General features: G+C 35.7%; 1 protein-coding gene across 2 annotated transcripts; it reads right to left on the bottom strand.

Annotated features, from left to right (window-relative positions):
• Positions 1-3,583: 3,583 nt before the first annotated feature.
• LOC136201023 (uncharacterized) lies at positions 3,584-10,531 on the bottom strand. 2 transcript variants are annotated; one of them, XM_065991550.1, is made up of 4 exons: positions 10,396-10,531; positions 10,138-10,305; positions 9,245-9,309; positions 3,584-3,820 (listed from the first exon to the last, which is right to left on the bottom strand). In XM_065991550.1, exons 2-4 carry the CDS (start codon positions 10,280-10,282, stop codon positions 3,758-3,760), a joined length of 273 nt encoding a protein of 90 aa, XP_065847622.1. In that variant the 5' UTR covers positions 10,283-10,305; positions 10,396-10,531; the 3' UTR covers positions 3,584-3,757. The 2 variants fall into 2 exon arrangements, with proteins under 2 accessions (XP_065847622.1, XP_065847623.1); XM_065991551.1 differs by having other exon boundaries at positions 10,138-10,308; positions 10,396-10,521.
• Between the last annotated feature and the right edge of the window lie 9,619 nt (positions 10,532-20,150).

Genomic DNA, 20,150 nt, shown 5'->3' with positions numbered 1-20,150 from the left:
GATCCTCAGTTGCTGTGTTGAAACAAATTTCTTGTTTTGGATGTGAAAACATGGGCACCGTCTTTGCTACTAGAATAAACATTCGATTTGCCGTCATATTGGTTTGAATGATCAAACCTCTTTGAGGATGGAAAATTTTGCACATTCCAGATCCTATCAAGATGGAAAGACCTCTCTCCTAAAGTTGCCCTATGCTCAAGAGATTATTTTTGAGCTCAGGCACACAAAAAACATCAGCAACAACGAAATTCACATCATCTACCTCCATTTTGATGCTTCCCTTTACCAGAAACTTGCATTCTGGTATTGTTCCCTAGCTTCACAGTTTGTTGTGCAATTTCCTCAAATTCAGAAAATAGAGCCTTATTACCACACATGTGATTACTGCATCCAGAATCCAAAAACCAAATGTCTTCTTTCTTTGCACAAGCTTCATCAATATAAGCCATCAACAACATCTCCTCCTCCTCGTCTAGCTCGGCATAATTTGATAGTTTTCCCAAAGTGGGACATTCATATTAGAAATGGCCAAGATTTTGACACCGATAGAATTGTACAGTGGCTTTGTTAAACAGTGATCTTCCTCTTCCTCTGCCTCCTCGAATTGCTCCTCGTCCTCTTCCCCTTCCTCTTTCTGCTCTCTCTTCATGAGTCACTTTCAGCAAAACTTGTTCTTCTCCTTCAACATTTTTCATTCTCTGCTCATGAATAAGCAGACTGCTTTGAAGTTCATCTACTGTTAGAATGTCAACATTATTCGACTCTTCAATAGAGCAAACAACGTAATTAAATTTCGGCACCAGGGATCTGAGAATCTTCCCCGTTATTTCCCTCTCCTGCACGATCTCTCCACACGCTTTCATGCGTTTGGCAATGGAAAGAGTTCGCCCGCAATATGCATTAACTGTCTCTCCTTCCTTCATTCTGAGAACTTCAAATTCTGTCTTCAACGTCTGCAACTGAGCTCTCTTCACCCTCGTGGAACCCTTGAATTTCTGCTTCATGGAGTCCCATATTTGCTTTGAGGTATCATCGTTGAGGATAGTCTCCATAATTTCTCTATCGATAGCTTGATAGAGATAATTTTTAATCTTCCTGTCTTTCAACTGCTGCTCCTCTATTGCCTTCATCTGTGCTTCAGTCGCCTGAGTTCCTGTCGGAACTGAATCAATCCCCTCTTCAATTAGGCTCCAAAATTTCTTTGCACGAAGGAAATTTTCCATCAGCTTTGCCCAGTGTTCGTAATACCCATCAAATTTGGGAATCGCAGGTTGTACAAATTTTCCATTTGTACCGCTACTCTCAGTCATCTCTCTCTTTTCTTTTCTTACGAACACTTGAACGCTTTCTCTCTCACTCTGCGTTTCACGCAAACTGAAACTCTCAGTGTTTCACTCAAACTAAAACTCTCTGTATTTCACTCAAACTGAAACCCTAGATGCTGGCTCTGATACCAAATGTTAAACAAAATTACAGATGTAATGTTTGGAATATTCAGCATATTTATTCATCAGAAAAGATTGGCTTTTAAAGCCTTACAGATAACAGAAAAGAGAGAAACTAATATCACGTAAGATACTTCAAAAACAGAATCCTAAACAAACTCCACTAGCCTAAAGACTAGGTCCAATCTAAAGACTAGGAACTTATTTAACAGCAGTTAAAACATTAACACAGTAAAACCACTTCAATTTGAATTCTAACCTATCATTGACTAATCACTTTTGATCATAACTACGAAATTGTGATATATTTTTTTTTGCAAGAGTAAAATCTAAGTACCAAAATGTAAAATAATACAAAGTTAAGATATCATGAGTTCAATTTTACCTGTTGAATCTACCAATCAAATTACAAGTCTCTCAAAATAACACTATAATCTAAGCCTCTTTCTCATTGTAGATGAGAAAATAGGTCATCCAACGTGGAATGGTTATCCTCTCGAACATGGATTTTTGCATAACTAAAAAATGGATAGACTACTTTAACAGGTGGTGATTGGGCAAATGAAAACGTAATGGGAAAACTACTTGACGATGCATACTTTTAGGCCCTGTTTGATAACCAGTTTCAGAATTTAAAATTAATACATTAAGTGTTTCTTGAGTTTAAGCTTGTTTGATAAGACAACTTAAATATTTCAGTTAAATCACAGAATCACTTATTCTCTGATAAGTCAAAAGATTTAACTTAAAATTTTAAGTTGAACATTATTAACTAATATTTTAAATTTCATACTTATTTTTAGTATTTATCAAACACTTATATTATTTAATACTTTTAGCATTTATAATAGGGAAAAGTACAAAAATAAAACTTGTGGTTTGGGTCATTTTCAAACATAGACTATGTGGTTTAAAAGTTGGCAAACAGCTTAAGATTCATTTCGTTAGCAAACACAGTCCAAATTGACTAACGGTGTTAAAAAAAAGTCAAAAGTCAATGGAAAAAGAGTTAATTTTATCATTATATTTATTTATTTTATATATTAACTCATTTATTATTTAATTATCACAAACAAACTCCAAAACAAAAACAAAATTCAAACTTATCATCTCTTTCTCTCTTCCTCAAAATCCAAACCCCCCTTTTAATTTTTATTTCTAATCACCTGCCACCGGCGACCCGAAAAGGTGCAACCTCATTGCGGTTTCAATTCGTCTCTCAGTTGGAATTTATCGCTCAAGAATTTCTAATATTCACAACCCTTATCGCTCAAGAACCTTGTAATACCAATTCATAGCCCTTTCACAAGGAAAAAGCTGATTCAAAGAACATCCACAAATTCCACCCTGCATACCTTTGGCTCACTCAAGAAGACATAATCTGCTACCTTCTCAAGTGCATTGGTCTTTTTTCCCCAGTTCCCAATTATATAAGCATAGAATCCCTGAACATCATTGACACCAAATCCATATTGGCAGTTTGTTATAATGACCCTGCCTCTTCAAAATTACCATTAATATCCTAGTATCTTATCAAGCAAACATCTGTGACGATCCTCCTGAGGACTTGTTACAATTGGTGAAGGAATGACTAGAAGAGAAGAATTTAGGCGAAGCTATGGAGCTAATTGAAGAAGAATGGGGAAGTTCAAGTTCTTCATCAGATGAGGAATTTGGATTGGGGAAAAGCAAAAGATTAAGTGCGCATTCAATTACAGCGACTAAGAATACTGATGCAATTAAATGCTTTCCATGGAGCTCATTGGTGGCAGTAATGATTCTGGTCATCGATGGCAGGTGATTAAAAATAAAAATTAAAACAAGGTTTAAATTTTGAGGAAGAGAAATATATGATGATTTTGAATTTTTGTTTTTGTTTTGAGGTTTGTTTATAATAATTAAATAATAAAGAGATTAATATATAAAATAAATAAATATACTGACAAAATTAACTCTTTTCCCTTAGACTTTTAACTTTTTTTTTAACACAGTTAAGTCAATTTGGACAATGTTTGTTAACGGAATAAACCTCAAGCTACCTGTTTGCCAACTTTTAAAACAGTCTATGTTTGAAAATGACTCAAACTACAAGGTTTATTTTTATGTTTTTTTCCTTTATAATATTTAGCACTTAGAAATTCAGTAATTATTTTTTCAGTACTTAATTTTAAATTTTATCAAACGCTAAGCAAGCAAGAAGTTGAAAATATGACACTAAATTAGTTCTCATCCTTTTCATGTCAGCTGTTGAGAAAATGTGCAACTTGAAACACGGGATAACGTCATAGAATACAAGTTTCCAATCCTTTCCTTCATTTGGACGCTTCAGAAGCTTCCATTGTTTGTAGCGGACATTGGGACACATAAGGCTTCAGCTGAAACCAATTAAGCCAAAGATGTTATTAAATTTTACTTAGAATTGTAAATTTGTAAAAGCTGAAACAAAAAACATGTTAAAATTTAGTCACACCAACAAACATGTTGATATGTAAAAGACAATAAAAAATGAATAAATTCTATTTGTAATTGGAGAGAAGATTTAATAATTAGTCATCAATATTTAACAATGAAATAAAATAGTCATTCAATAATGACAATTAAAAGAAATAAAATTCCTAAAATTTTGCCACAAATAGAAGATCGGAAAAAATGAAAAGTCATAAATTATGAAAATTAATGGAAAATGAATTATATTACATATATACAACCCAACCCTTTCATCTTTTTCTACTTCACCTTCTAATCCATTGCTTTGCAAGCTTTCTACAGTCCATTCACTTTTCTCTCCTCTCTAATTGTTCATTCTTCTGCATTATTCATTTTCTCTTTATTCTCTTTTTTTTTTTTTTTGTGTGTTCCTAAGTTTTTTAATCTATATTTAATATTGTTTATCTCATAGTTGTTAAAGGCGCGCCTCACTCAAAGCTCAAGGTCTTGAACCTTGAATGCAGGAAGCGAGGCGTGGTTCAAAAAGCTCTCGCCTTATGCACCTTGGAGCCTGGATCAAGGCACGCCTGAGGGTTTTCACTAGGTTTTATTTTTTATTTTTTACTATTATCTGTGAAATAACTGTTTGATTAATCTCAACCACTAATCTAATTTAAATAAGATTAATCTTAACCTTGATCTAAATAAGAATATCAAGAGTCATAACTAAATATAGAAAGAATAGAGAAGGATTAAGAGCAGTCACGTAAAGAAAGAAGAGTCTCCTCCCCTCCACGCAAAAATAAACTGCGACAGACACAGTGAATAACAAACACAGAACGTGCGGCCTGGAATTTTTTTTTTCTTTTTGATTGACAATGAATGGTTATAGTTTAGTAGCATTAGTTATAGTTAGCTACTTAAGATGTTACGTATATGTCAATGTCTCTATGAAGTATGAACTTAACTTGGACTTTTTGACATTTATAATTTAGTATTATGTTTTTATGTGGTTTTGATTGTATAGTCATAAGTGTGTTTTTTTGGTTTATGCTTAACTAGTAAAAGAGTATATATATTTTTATTATTTTATGTGCCTCGTGTTTCTAAAGTGCGCACCTCGCCTTGCGCCTAGGCTCCAAAACCCCTTCGCCTTGTGCCTTTAACAACTATGGTTTATCTCTACTGGAACTCTAAAAATATAATTGGCATCCATATTCTAGATTTCATATTTTAATTGTGTTGTAGAATAGGTAGGATTGACATAAATGACATGTTAATAAGTAGAATTGGAGTAAAATTGTGTGTTTTGCAAATATTAAAGATTGGGAAAAGTACAAAAATAAACCGTGTGGTTTGGGTCGTTTTCAAACATAAACTAGTACGTTCCATTAACAAAAGTAGTACAAACTATTAACACCGTTAGAAAATGCTGATATGGCAATTTTTGGTCAAAAAATCAATGTGGCATTTACAGCCGGTCCCAAGCCCGGACGAAGGAGGATTGCGGTAGGTTTGTGGCAGCCAGCGTAAAACTTAGCCACATCTTATGGACATGAACCAAAATATGAATATCTTGGGGGAGTTCCCTACTCAACGACGCGCTGCACTTCATAGACCCGGGTGTAGTGAAAAATGTGCAAGGGTTGCTAGGTCGTTGCCCCGAAGCGGCGCGCCACCCTGGTGCCCGGGGGTGGTGTTAGATGTGCAAGGGTCCCCGCATGATGGACGCATGCGGGTAAATAAACTAGTCCACGGTAACGGTAATGGTAGGGGTAGTAAGTTACGCTTTGGGACATGGAACATAGGCTCTTTGATAGGAAGATTAGTTGAAATTGTACATGTTATGAAGAGGAGGAGAATAAATATAATGTGCCTACAAGAAACCAAGTGGGTGGGAGTCAAGCCCAGAGAGATAGCTCCTTGGAGCTATAAGCTTTGGTACTCAGGAAAGAATAAGGGTACAAATGGAATAGGTATTCTTATTGATCGGGAGTATATTGATGATGTAGTAGCGGTGTCTAGAAAGAATGATAGAATTATAAGTATTAAGCTTGTGATAGAGGATGAGGTTGTGAATGTCATAAGTGCATATGCACCACAAATAGGATTAGATGCCTCTATAAGACAAGCTTTTTGGAAGGACTTGGAAGAAGTGGTGCAACAGATTTCTAGGGATGAGAAGATGGTACTAGATGGTAATCTCAATGGACATGTGGGTTCTAGGCGAGATGGGTTTGTGAATGTTCATGGAGGTTTTGGTTTTGGAGATAGGAATGAAGCAGGAAATGATACTCTGGAATTCGCATCAGCCTATGACTTGAGTATCATGAACACTTGGTTTGCGAAAAGAACCTCCCACTTAGTGACTTATCGGAGTGGCGGTAATGCGAGCCAAATTGACTTCTTCCTAGTAAGGAGTGCTTGGAGAAAGAGTTATATTGATTGTAAGGTGATCCCTCGTGAACGTACGACAACTCAACATAAAGTAGTGGTGCTTGATTTTCGAAGTAGGAAATGTATAAGAAAATGAATACCACAAGTGGAGACTGAGATTAAGTGATGGAAACTACAAGGGGAGAACCAACAAAAATTTATGGATGAGATGGCTACAAAAGATATTTGGACTTGTAATATGGATTTAGATATAGACTCATTATGGACTGAGATGGAGCATAGTATAAGGGAAGTAGTGAAGGAAGTTATAGGGGAATCTAAAGGTAGCATGCCACCGGGTAAGGACACATCTTGGTGGACAGAAGAAGTACGACAAGTAATAAAGAGTAAGCGAGAATCCTTTGAAATATTGGGGAAATGCAAGAGTGATGATAACTACGAAAAGTACAAAAAGGCAGCAAAGAAGGTCATACGAGATGCTAGAACAAAAGTGAATCGGGATCTGTATACAAGATTGGATACGAAGGAAGGGGAAAGAGACATATATAGAATTGCTCGGATGAGAGATAGGAAGATGCGAGATCTCGGAAAAGTTAAATGTGTGAAGAATGTGGACCAAAAAGTCCTAGTTGGAGATAAGGATATCAAGGAAAAGGACCGATGGAGGTCCTATTTTGATGACTTATTTAATGGATCACGGACAAGATATTGGAGATATAAGTATCTCTCACGATATGATAAATCGTGACTGCATGCGGAGAATTCAAAAAGGTGAAGTCAAAATGGCATTAAATAAGATGAGATTGAAGAAAGCAGTAGGACCTAATGACATCCCTATTGAGATTTGGAGATGTTTGGGAGAGAGAGGAATCGAATGGTTGACGACGTTCTTCAACAAGATTTGGAGAAACAATAAGATGCCATAAGAATGGAGGAAAAGTATCTTAATCCCTTTGTATAAGAACAAAGGCGACGTCCAAGATTGTGTCAACTATCGAGGAATCAAATTAATGAGTCATATTATGAAACTTTGGGAGCGAGTGATCGAAAAAGGCTAAGGAGGATGGTGAAGATCTCGGAAAACCAGTTTGGCTTTACGCCGGGAAGATCAACTATGGAGGTCATCCATCTAATGAGACAATTAATGGAGCACTATCGAAATAAGAAGAAAGACTTGCATATGGTTTTCATTAACTTGGAGAAGGCATATGATATATTGGGAATTGAGGAAAATATGGTAGTGGATAGGACGGAGTGGAGGGAGAGAATTTATATCGCTGACACAACTTGATTTCACGGTTTCGTATGACGGTTCATGTTAGCCGACCCCGAATCATTTCAGGACTAAGGATTTGTTGTTGTTGTTGTTAATGCAAGTATATAAATGGCTAGATATATTGACCAACAAAATAAAAGAAGATGGACAAAAGGGAATCCCTCATCATTTACTAGGATTTCTAGAACCTGAAGCAGATTTCACCATTTCAGATTTCTGCACACGTTCACATAGCAATGGATCAAATCATAAAACAAAAATGTGTGATTTCAAGGATTAAGGACAATACCTGCAGGCTGGTGGATGCGCAATTGGGAAGATTAAGAGTATGATTAGTGAATTGGGATGGAAAATACATAGAATTGATGCAACTGATGTTGCGTAATATAGGGACAAGAGGCTAAGGAGGCATGGAAGATTCCTTGTCTTTGGGTTACTTTGTTTTTAATACTAAAAAACAGAGCAAAACAGAGGAAGAAGAAGAAACATTAAAAAACAAGAAACAGAAATCTTAAAGCCATTAACAAACACTATTTCACAATACAAAACAAGTATCAATTGTTATGAAGGTAATCAATCCTATAAAGGCCAAATACTCAGCTTTTATTGCCAAAAAGAATCTTCCTTTCCGTTCAAAAAATCAAAACTCCATTGTTGTAGATTGCTCCAAAGATAAGGTAATTCTGTTTTGTTTATTATTTAGTTGACCTCATTATTATAAAGTATTAATTAATTAATCTTTGTTTGGTAGATCGAAGAATTATGGGTAGCAGAGTTTCTAAAATGGAATTAATAGAGAAAGAGAGTGATGGAAAGCATAGATTAATATAAAATTTAAATTAAATCTTACCGAGAAAGACAAGTGTGGTGAAGCGAGTTTCAGGGAAAGACAAGCTTTACTTGAACCATGGTTTTCCGACGATCAACATCTTAGTGGGAAGAGAGATGGTGAGGGTGATAGAGGGGGGGAAGAGAGAAGAAAAGAGGAGTGAGAGAAAATGATAAAAATACTCATTGACTTTTTGACCAAAATTGACACATCAACATTTTCTAACGGTGTTAACAGTTTGGACTGCTTTTGCTAACAGTACGTACCACAATGTACCTCTTTGCAAATGACTCAAAGCACATGGTTTATTTTTTAAAATGACCCAAACCACAAAGTTTTTTTTGTACTTTTCCCTTAGAGATTTCTAGGTAATTTTTTGATAAAGAAAAGTTGGTTTTATATAACCCACACAATGTGCACTTCTTCGACTAGTTAAAACAAAATAGTTAGGCATGGGTATATTTTAATTAATTATAAATTCTTAACTTTGTGATATGGTGGGAGAATTAATTTTTCTTTCTTTTGCCCAGTGGTCATATAGTGGCTTTAAAACTAGTATATAGCCTTTGAAAGTTGGATTTAACTACAGAAAGAACAAAGTTACCCTGCAATAGCACCTATTTTGTCTCATGCTAAAATCTGTAGCAGATGTGCAAACTATCCTATCCGCAGACATTTTAAAGAATAAGAGACAAAATGATTCACAAGCACAACACAGCTCTTATCAGCAAAAGATTTCCTCATTCCAGAACCGGAATCATATGCATATATGCATGCATCACATGTATTCCAATAATACAGAACAAAATTAACTTAAGGAAAGATGAATAACTTAGAAACAGAAACTTGGATGGGTGGAGAAAATATTACCTTGAAGCCAGTCAAATCAGGGACTATATAGTTTGGCAATTTCTCAGGCACAATTACGTAGCCACCTGCAACAAGTTGTTTTATTAAAATCTAAAGGGTAATAACAGACAGGAATAGCTTTTGTTGTGCAACAAAAGTATGCTAAAGTCAATATGTAATACAAATTTAACTCCAGCTACTTCGAACCAAATCCGTTAAGTTAATCCAATATCAAGTCTAGCATAAGTACGGTAGAGGTATCCTATATTTGGAATTTGTAGGTAGCCATAAATTAGTGAGTCAAGCAGTCCCTTAAAAGAGTTAACTCAACCAATCGAAATACCTAGAAAGCTCCAAATAATGATTTTCTTTTACCTTTATCAAGTCATAGCTTCTCTTAAGCTTACAACCTATACAGTTCAAAGTATGAAACTCCAGGTTATCCCTTGGACCATTGTTTCTGTTAAGCTCAGAACCTCAAAGTATATCTTCAAATACTTCAATATTATTTACAGGTTACAAGAACTTCAAAAGTGACTAGTTATCCGAATGCAGAATTGCCTTACTGGCATTAAAGCAGAATTACAATAATATTTCTAGTTTCACATTGCAGTTGAACACAAATTTGAGCAAACACCTGGTAGCTTACAAATAATGGTGCTTTTTTACACGATAAACAAATTCACTAACACATATATTTGGCGAGCTCAATCTACAATCCTCAGTTTAAACTTTCGCAGTCATATAGAGCAAAAAATTGACTTCATAATCAACGTAGTTGTAAGCCTTAAAACAATCGTGAGAATTCGACTCACCAATCAAGCTTCGAGAAAGACGAATTTAAAGCGATCTAAATTAACTAAAAGAAAAACGAATTGAAGACAATAACAAAAGGCATGGAAAATAAATAGAACCTTTGCGAGTGTGGAAACCGGTAGGCTTGCAATTCTTCCCCTTGTAGTAATTGCGAGGAGCGCGTTTCGAGGAAAGGATATCCAAGGACGAAGTTCGCTTCCGCCGCATCGCTCTTCCAATACCCAGTATCAGTCCCAACGGCATTTTCGAGTCGGTGATAATCGGAGCTGCTAACATAAATCCATCAATGAAATTGTTCCAATCTACGATTATCAATATCGCATCCAAAGAGATCGAGTAGAGAACACGAGACTTACTGATATGCAGATATTGGCAGCAGCAGCAATCAGAAAGAATCTCCAGAGGGTTTACGGGTTTCCTCTTTGGAGGCCATGGCAGGTTGAGCTGATATCTAAAGCTAAAACTGGGCTTTTAGGTGGGCTTCACTACTTGTTTCAGCCTTGCAAATTTTTAAAACAATATTACCAAATTTATACTTTGTAATATGAATCTCATATTTACGCACATTATCACAAATTTAGGTTGGTACTACTGCTAGGCTTAATACATCACCAACTTAATATATATATATATATACACGTCCTTAAATTTATAAGGTATTTCGTTAGCTCTATAGAGAATCCTTTCTTTTCCCACATTCTTAAACATAAATTTTCCATTTTCTCTCTAGCAAAAACATACATTCTGACATGGATCCTTTCATGAGTTTTGAAAAGATGATCAAACTCACCTCTAGACGCACCATGGAGGGCATCACAGGTTCCTCACGTGCACCTCCTACTTCCTCTGAGCCTCGTGGCTCGGTTTCTGATTCCACAGGATCTACCATCTGGATGTTGGAAGATGTGAGGGACCCTACTCTTGTCCATAACCTTTCTCATCTCGCTTCTACGGATGTTGGGGTGTATTATGGAGTTAAGACGTCTAAGAAGTACGTCTCAATACTTGAAATGGATGATCCGGTACCGGTAGTCCTCTCCTGAGAGACCCACACCTCTAAGCTAGATGTCAATAACTTAAACCCGTTTGATTTTTTTGCTAGTTTTCAACTTGTTTGGTTGATTTCACCCTTTTTGCCCATTTTGAATTTTTTTTATCAAAACTCAGGTTTTGGGTGAATGCATACGGGCTTTGAGGGTAGAAATATGCTTATGGATGTTATTTGGACCAATGCCATGCGTTTTGGGTAGTCGGGAATAGCCCATTTGAAGTTTTGGAGCAAAATTTACTCGGAGAATTAATCTCCATCGAGTGTGGCCAATCGGCCACATTCAAGCCTCGAATGTGGATGATCGGCCACGGTAGGTGGCCGATCTTCCACCTCCAATATGAGGTCAACTCTGGCCGATTGGTCACAATATGTGGATGATCGGCCACGAGCTGCAAAAAAAAAAAAAGTGGAAATTTTGAGTTTTTAGGCCTTTCTTCTGATGTTTCACTCTAAAGCCCAAACTTTAAATTGCAGAACATAGACACGAGTTAGAATATACCTGACAACATGTTTTTACCTTTTCTTAGTATCGTAATGAGTGCAAAGCAGCTGGCAATATGACTCTTTGTGTTACTGGTGGAAAACCATCTCGAAGGCGGTTAAGATCCGAGTTAGGGCTTCAGTCTTCAAGCCCTTTTTGTCCCAATTTCATGCGGAGAAGTCGAACATCTCCAAGAGGGTGTTGGCTGCACTAATAGACAGGTGATAGACTCCACACATACTTTCCATCTTCATGTGGGAGAGATGACGATCACACCGCTGGATTTCACCGTGATCACTAGGTTGTCGTTCTCAAGTACACAAGTCCAGTTTGATTTGAAGTTGATCTGACCTGCCATTTTTTACGAAGAGATCGAAGAGCTGCTGGGATTCCATCCCCGATATTGCACATATCCAGTTTCAGAGAGTTTATGAGTATTGGCATGCTCGGGATGAGGACTAGCTGAGTCCTGCAGAGATGGAGCGATATATGAGGAGCTTCATTCTGACTCTACTCTCCATGACCCTCTATTGCACAGGTAATTCCGATCTTTGTATGATCGTGCTTCATACCCTTGCTGATTTGAGTGCGGTGGGGACTTATGACTGGGCCACACCAGCTTTGGCTCAATTATCCATGGGCTCAAACTCTACTGCCTGCAGGGACTAAAGGAGCTCAAGGGCCTTGCTATTGTAGTATATGTACCTCTTCTGGACCTTTTCTGTGTTTATTGTTTTCACCTTTTTCTCATGTATTAAAATTGTTCTATTTTGGAGATGAGCACCGGCTCCTTCCGGCACCTATATTGACCCACTGGTCTACCTCTCCTCCTGTCTTGGGAGGATATATCGGGTCTAGCTAGACCTTTAGCCATGATTCGTCTATGGACTATTTTCGTGAGCAGGTGGCGAGTTTGTGAAGGAAAATAGACAAGACTAGGCACAATGAAATTATAAAATTTTATCTATTTTATCTATTTTCATTTTCCCAAGATCTGTTAATCGTTATTTCATAGAAAGAGGGATTAAACATATGTACCTTGGTTGACGAACTATCTACCGTTGCAAATGAAGTGCCCATGAGGATATCACCATCAATCACGATCACAAACAAAAACAAAAATCTAAAATGTTAGTAATCAACCAATAAAGCAACCAAGTGTAGATTGCTTCTAACAGTATCCACACAAATAAAGAAATGAATGGAGCGAATTGAGTAATTTATCGAATGAGGGACGGAAGAATATTTTCTTCTCTTGGAGTAGGGTTGGCCGAAATATACACTATATGGGGCTATTTATATTACTTTGATTTTCCTATCTATAATCTCATTAGGTTTAGTTAATTAGACTTCTAATCCCATTAGGTTTTCTAATTAGATAATAAAAGGATTTATTAATATTATCTATATCTAATATAAATATAATTAATAAATATAATTCTAATCCCATTAGAATACTTAATTAAGTTAGGATAATAATTTACATATATAATCACATTATACTATCTAATTAACACTATACTTTAATTAATTTAACCACAAATATAATCTAATTATAATTGTCTAAATAAATCAATTAATCCAAGTTAATATTCCATGTATACATTTCAGCCCATACATGTCATCCCTCTCAAAATTACCATTCCATCCTTCGGTCTTAATTCTATATGTGACCCATTATGTTCTTACTGCAACTACGTATATGTTTATTTAAATTAATTTAACCAAGAGTGCGCATACTGGTATTTGCAGAATTGTCGAATTCCCCCAAAGCGATAAGAAGTTAGGTTGATTCTAACGTTTACCTTTTCGTATTAGGTCTAGTATAATTTGATCTTTCATCAACTATATCCTTAGACGGATCTGTAACTGTGGAGTATGTCAAGTTACATATAATGAGAGTGTTTGTTTTATTTGTCCAGGTAGAATTAACTTTGAATATATAGGTTAAGTGAAATCTATATTTCTTCTCTTAACCCTATCACCTTACAAGGGTTTCAATTAATTCTTTCACAAGAGGCCCATGAATATATCTCATATCTATCAGGAGTGACGAATGCTCAATCTAACATTTACTATCCTGCAATTACTTTATGCGATACCAAATGGCTACTCGCACACACTCCAGAGTCATCTTTGTTATGGATCGTGTTTAAACAGAGTCTAAGTATTACACTCCATAATCTAGAATAACTAATTAATATTTATTTGAGTCTGAGGATTACTTATACCTACTAATACCATTTGAGATGAAACAGGTGACGTTAGATAAATCCATCCATCATGTTATCTCAAGGCAGGTCCTTAATCCTAATGAACTCATTCACCGGATCCATGTAACTGTCTAGATATCCAAATATCTAAAGCTTATGAGATCAGCTCTTTGTTCACAATAGAAGACAATATTACGTGCAAGTCTCAACAGCAATATATTAATCCCATAAACATATTACTTGACTTGGGGTTGTTTTAAGTTTATTGGTTTATTATAAAGTTTAGTCTCACTTCATGCTTGTATGAACACTTTATGATGACTTAAATAAACTTGAGATTTCTTTTATTTAACTTAATTAGTTCTAATAAAAGATCAATGCCTTTATATAGTTAAATGTACTATATCTTATAAAACAAATGATAATGAATGATTCATTTACAACTGGTTTATATCCTATAACAATTGTCTATAGGGCACTAAACCCCAACAGTTTGACCTAGCCTCGGGTATGTAAAAGCAACACATTTGTTAGTTCTTTAAACTTTATTCAAATTTTTAGAATACTTACCTTTTTTCTTTATGTTTTGATAGGTCCAGGCCTTCCTCTAGGGTCAGTCGAGTTATTAGGACGAGGCTTTGATCCATCACTTTGAGCTTAGCTCTTAAAGGTTTGTGGCAGAGTGCCCTTTGACATGGGTGCTTTACCTAGGGGACCGGGGTTGATACTGGCATTGTGGGCCCGTTGGTCTTACTATTCTGGCTCCTCCTATTACTGAGATGATCTTGTTGGGGTTTAGTGTCCTATAGACAATTGTTCTAGGATACAAACTTAATGTAAATGAATTGTTCTTTATATCATTTGTTTAATGAGATATATGTTTTGTAACTATATAAAGGCAATCCCTTTTTAAGCACTAAATAAAGTCTAATAAAAGGAAATCCGTAAGTTTGTTTAAAGTGATTATAAAGTGTTCATACAAGCATGAAGTGAGACAAAACTTTATAGTAAACTGATAAACTTAAAACCACCCCAAGTCAAGTGATATGTTTGGGATTGACATATCACTGTTGAGACTTGTATGTAACAATGTCTTCTGTCCGACAGAAAGCTGATCTCACGAGCTTCATATATACAGATATCTGGACAGTTACATAGATCCGATGAAACGTTGTTCATTAGGATTGGGGATCCGATTTGAGATAACAGGATGGGTAGATTCATCCTTGTCACCTGTTCATCTCATTGGTATTAATAGGTAATCCTCAGACTCAAAGGAATGTTAATTGGTCATCCTGAATTACTGAATGTGAGACTTTGATCCTGCTGTCCCACGATCCTTAACAGAGATGACTCTGGGGTGTGAACGGAAAAGGTTGGGTGTCACAGGAGGTAATGTCAGGGTAGTTATACATTGGATTGAGCATTTATCACTCCCGATAAATGGGAGATACGTCCATGGATCACTTGTGGAAGACTCGACTCTAAATCCTTGCAAGGTGATAGCTTAAGACTTGAAATGCAGATTTCACTTAACCTATCTATTTGAGTTGACTCGGCCTGTACAAGTAAAACGAACGTCTCGCTATATGTGACTTGACATCATCCATAGTTATAAGATTCAGTTCAAGGATGTAGTTGATAAAGGATCGAATTATACTATAACTAATACGGAAAGGTTAACGACGAAATCAACATGTCTTCTTAACGGACTCTGGGGGAATGATTACAGACTTGCCAATAACATACTCAGTACATCATTCCGTTATGCAAAGATTAAATATAATTCTTGAAGAAATTAATTTAATAGTTGCATACGGCCAGAAGTAGTAAGAACCTAATGGATCACACATAAGACTTGGAACCAAAAGAGAGATGGATGTTATTAATTGATGGAAGCCCAATTGAGCCCAGTAAGGCCCATTTAATTAAAGGGGGCCGAAATTTATATATAATTAGTAATTAATTATTTTGATTTTATTAATCCTAATTTGATTAGGAATATGAATTAAATTAATTAAGAGATAATTAAGTTAGGAGTTTTAATTAGATTAATATACTCCTATTATTATCCAATAAGGTTGTTTATTATTATCCTAGATATATTAGATATATAGTGAGACAATAATTAAGGAATTCTATTCCGAATGGAATTCCTATTAAGTAACCTATTCCTATCTAACTAGGGTTTAGATACAAGTGATTATATATACCCCTACTACATAGAATTTCGACCAAGCCTATATACTCCCCTTTGTGAATTTCGATTTTTGCAAGAGAGAGAGAGAAAAGAATTCGACTCCCCTAGTTCGTGGATAAGAATTCATACGGCTTCCATCGATCGATTAATTTCATCTATCTCCCTTTTTCTTTGATCTTGTGTTGATTAATTAGAGGCAATCTATTTTGGTTGCATCTCATACGGTTGATTCTAACTTAATCTTCTTGTGTTTGACTTTGTGCTTGGGAACTCGGATTAGAGTTGTGGGCACTCCATTAACAATGGTAGATTGTTCATCGTAAGGTATTTCTTCTTAACCCTCTTTATATGAAATAACGATTAACAGATCCTATGGTTATATGGAAGTAGGCTAAATTTTTTTTATATTTCCGCTGCTATACCTTAGCCTAATTTCCAACAGTGGTATCAGAGCCATCGTTAAATCCGTTATTTCATATATGAAAATTTAGAAGTTTTTCAATAGGATTGAATAAATATTTATGGTTAGGTTAATTGATAAATAAGTTTTGATTAATTAATCCTAAGGATAAATAAGTTTTGATTAATTGTTAATTAAAACTGATTATGCATATGTTCCTAATTATTTCGGTTGACAATCATTATAACAGAATCTATTAGTTTTATAGTTAGGTTAATAAAATCAGTTTTATTAAATCTAAAGATAAAACGGAAACCTATTGTAGTTTTTCCTATTTCTGAAAATCGTTTTTAATCGTTTTAAAATCTGATATGTATATATGTATATGTATATATATATATATATATATATTTATAAATAAATAAAAGTATATATATATAACGCGACAGCGGCGCTGGGGGCGCCGCTGCCGCAAGGCAGCGGCGTCCCGCGCGCCCTAAGGGCCGCTGCCAATTGGCAGCGGCCCACTCTCGGGCCCGGTCCGATACCCACTTGATTTTAAATGGTTTAAAATCGTTTTGTATTTGAATATATATATTTCAGAAATTGATAGTTTTCTGTTTTTGATTATCGAATGAAAATTTGTTTAAAAGTTTGTTTTACCAATTTGTAAATCAAAATGTTAAATGAATTAAAATCTAAATAATTGGAACATGCATAATTAAAGTTTTGTATAGTTATATTAACCCAAAAGTTTAATATAAAAGGATACGAAACTATTAGAAGTAAAATTGGATGAAAGTTAATTTGATAAGTTAATGTGATTGACATAAATATTACATAAGATAGTTATGTAATCAACCAATTAAATTTATTTAATTGAGTCTATGCATGTTTGGAGTTATGGACATATTTGGACCCTCTCTTTAGTCTTTTGGTATTTTTGAAATAGGGCATGCGAGTCCTGCCTATCTACTATCTATTGTAATTTCTCCTCTCATCTAATTCCCTTCAATTCAGTTGAAGTTTTCTTTAGTAGTATAGAAATTAATATGTAATTTCAAGGCGCCATGGAGAAGACGGAGGACCTAAAGAGAAATATGTAATAGTTAGTATTTCCTTAGGTTTGCCCTTTTATTCCATCTCTGGCTCGACGGAATAATTTAGATGATATGTCCATAACGCCAATGTATGTGAATGTATGTGTCTGATGTATGCTAAAGCAAATCAAGACTAAGTTAGATTATGAGACCTAAAATAAAATCCCTCATTAAAAAGTTAAGTAAATAAGTAAGTTATTAAAATCGGTTGCCCCTCCCTAATATTATAATTCAGCCGGCAGTACTGGGGGCCTTTGGGTTGTTGAGTAAACTCAAGCTCGGGGTCTTATGGTAACACCTGAATTATCGAAAATCGTTCTTTCATGAATATGGGGGTAATACTTAAATTAGATTATGATAATTGGATGAGTAAACTCATGTTGTCATAAACTAATGGGCAAAATGGTTGGGATTAATATGAATAGCATATTAGTTACTAATGTGGTTAGTAACCCAATAACCTAGGAATCACATTAGAGATGTGATTGATCATATGAATCTACCTAATGAATGAGACTAGCTTGTTGAGTAAACTCAAGGCGAAATCTCAGGAGTTAGGATCCTAGCTCACTAAAGGATTTGTGAAATTCTTCGAATTAATATAGAGGGCTATTAATTTGGCAAAATAATGGGAGCAATCTAAAATAAACTAAAAGTCCTATAATTTTAGATTGATATACTTTAAGCAAATGAATGACATACGTTTACTCTTTCTCACTCTCAGGTTTAATTAAACGCACACTCTTAAAATCATGACTAAAACCAATCTACAAAACATTCTTACCGATAACAAGTTGAATGGTTCAAACTTCACCGACTGGTTTCGTAACCTCAAAATTGTTTTGAAGTTCGATAAGATAGGGTATGTGCTTGATACATCGATACCCCCTATCCCTGCTGATGATGCTCCCATTGAGGAAATTGATGCTTACCAGAAGCATAAGGCTGATGATGATCATGCCGGATGCATCATACTTGCATCGATGACACCGGAATTACAAAGGCAACATGAGGAAATGGATGCCTATTCCATCATCGTACACCTAAAGGAATTGTTTTGGAAACAAACCAGGTGCGAACACTATGAGATATCCAAGTTGCTATATCGTAGTAGGATGCAAGAGGGCACATCTGTCATGACACATTGTGTCAAGATGATTGGCTACATTACCAAACTTTCTAGTATTGGATTTGCGATGGATAACGAATTAAGTGTAGACTTAATTCGTCAATGCCTCCCAGAAAGTTATTCACAGTTCATTATGAACTATCAGATGAATGACTTGCAAACCTCTCTTGAAGAGCTTGCAAATATGCTCAAGTCGGTTGAGCCCAATATAAAGAAAGACAAAGCCATACCGGCTCTTGTCATTGAGGGATCAAAGAAGAGGAAAGGGAATTATCCCAATCCTAAATATCCCAAGAAAGGTAAGAAAGCCGTGCCCAACAAAGCAAAGGGAAAGGAAGTGAAGAAGCCCAAAGGAGAGTGCCACTTCTGTGGTAAAGACGGGCATTGGAAGAGGAACTGCAAGGAGTACCTAGCCTCCCTCAAGAAGGGAAACGGCGGTGCTTCAATATCTGGTGTGTTTTATATTGAAATAAATACAGTTTCACTGTCTGAATCTTGGGTACTTGATACCGGATGTGGATCTCATATTTGTACAAATATGCAGGAGCTAAAACAGACTAAGGAACTAAAGAAAGGAAGCATAAACTTGCGAGTGGGAAATGGAGCAAGAGTTGCCGCCATCGCAATTGGAGATTATGTTTTATCTTTGCCCTCTGGGCTTGTAATAGAATTAAGGAATTGTTTATACGTTTCTGAAATGTCTCGTAACATTATTTCTATTAGCCGTCTTGTTGACGACGGTTTTCATATTTCAATAAAGAACAATAGTTTCAATTTTTATAAAGATTCGATCTTTTATTTTTCAGGAATATCACAAAATGGGATTTATGTGTTGGATGACAAAACTCCTGTTTTTGCAATTAATACCAAAAGACATAAGATAGATAATTCAACTTACTTGTGACATTGTCGTTTAGGCCATATAAACAAGAGACGCATGCTAAAGCTACATTCAGATGGGCTTATAGATCCAATCGATCATGAATCATTGGAAACATGCGAATCATGTTTAAAAGGTAAAATGACAAAGACACCCTTTAGCAATAAAGGTGAGCGTGTATCAGACACTCTAGGACTTATTCATTCAGATGTATGCGGTCCTATGTCAGTCCAAGCAAGAGGAGGATTCAGATACTTCATAAGCTTCATAGATGACCATGCCCGATATGGTTACGTCTACTTGATGAAACACAAATCAGAAGCTTTTGAGAAATTCAAATGCTTCAAGAATGAAGTAGAAAATCAATTAGAAAGGAAAATAAAGACGCTTCGATCTGATCGAGGTGGCGAATATCTTTCAGATGATTTTCTGAATTATCTAACTGAATGTGGGATATGCTCACAATGGACACCTCCCTATACACCACAACACAATGGTGTATCCGAGAGGAGAAACCGTACCCTACTAGATATGGTACGATCCATGATGAGCATGACCTTACTTCCAAAGATGTTCTGGGGCTATGCCTTAGAAACTGCCCTCTTCACCCTAAATCGAGTACCAACTAAATCCGCTAGTTCCACACCATATGAATTG

Source organism: Euphorbia lathyris, chromosome 7, assembly GCF_963576675.1.
Source record: "Euphorbia lathyris chromosome 7, ddEupLath1.1, whole genome shotgun sequence".
NCBI classification, from domain to species: domain Eukaryota; kingdom Viridiplantae; phylum Streptophyta; class Magnoliopsida; order Malpighiales; family Euphorbiaceae; genus Euphorbia; species Euphorbia lathyris.
The sequence above is the reverse complement of the archived record's forward strand: the minus strand, read 5'-3'. Positions and strand labels throughout refer to the sequence as shown.

Excerpts from the sequence above, each read along its gene's own strand:
- LOC136201023 (XM_065991550.1), bottom strand. The coding sequence starts at position 10,282 with ATGCCGTTGGGACTGATACTGGGTATTGGAAGAGCGATGCGGCGGAAG. Across the intron at positions 9,310-10,137 it reads CGGTTTCCACACTCGCAAAG|GTGGCTACGTAATTGTGCCT; the intron begins GTTCTATTTATT and ends AACTTGTTGCAG. Across the intron at positions 3,821-9,244 it reads CTGATTTGACTGGCTTCAAG|CTGAAGCCTTATGTGTCCCA; the intron begins GTAATATTTTCT and ends AATTGGTTTCAG.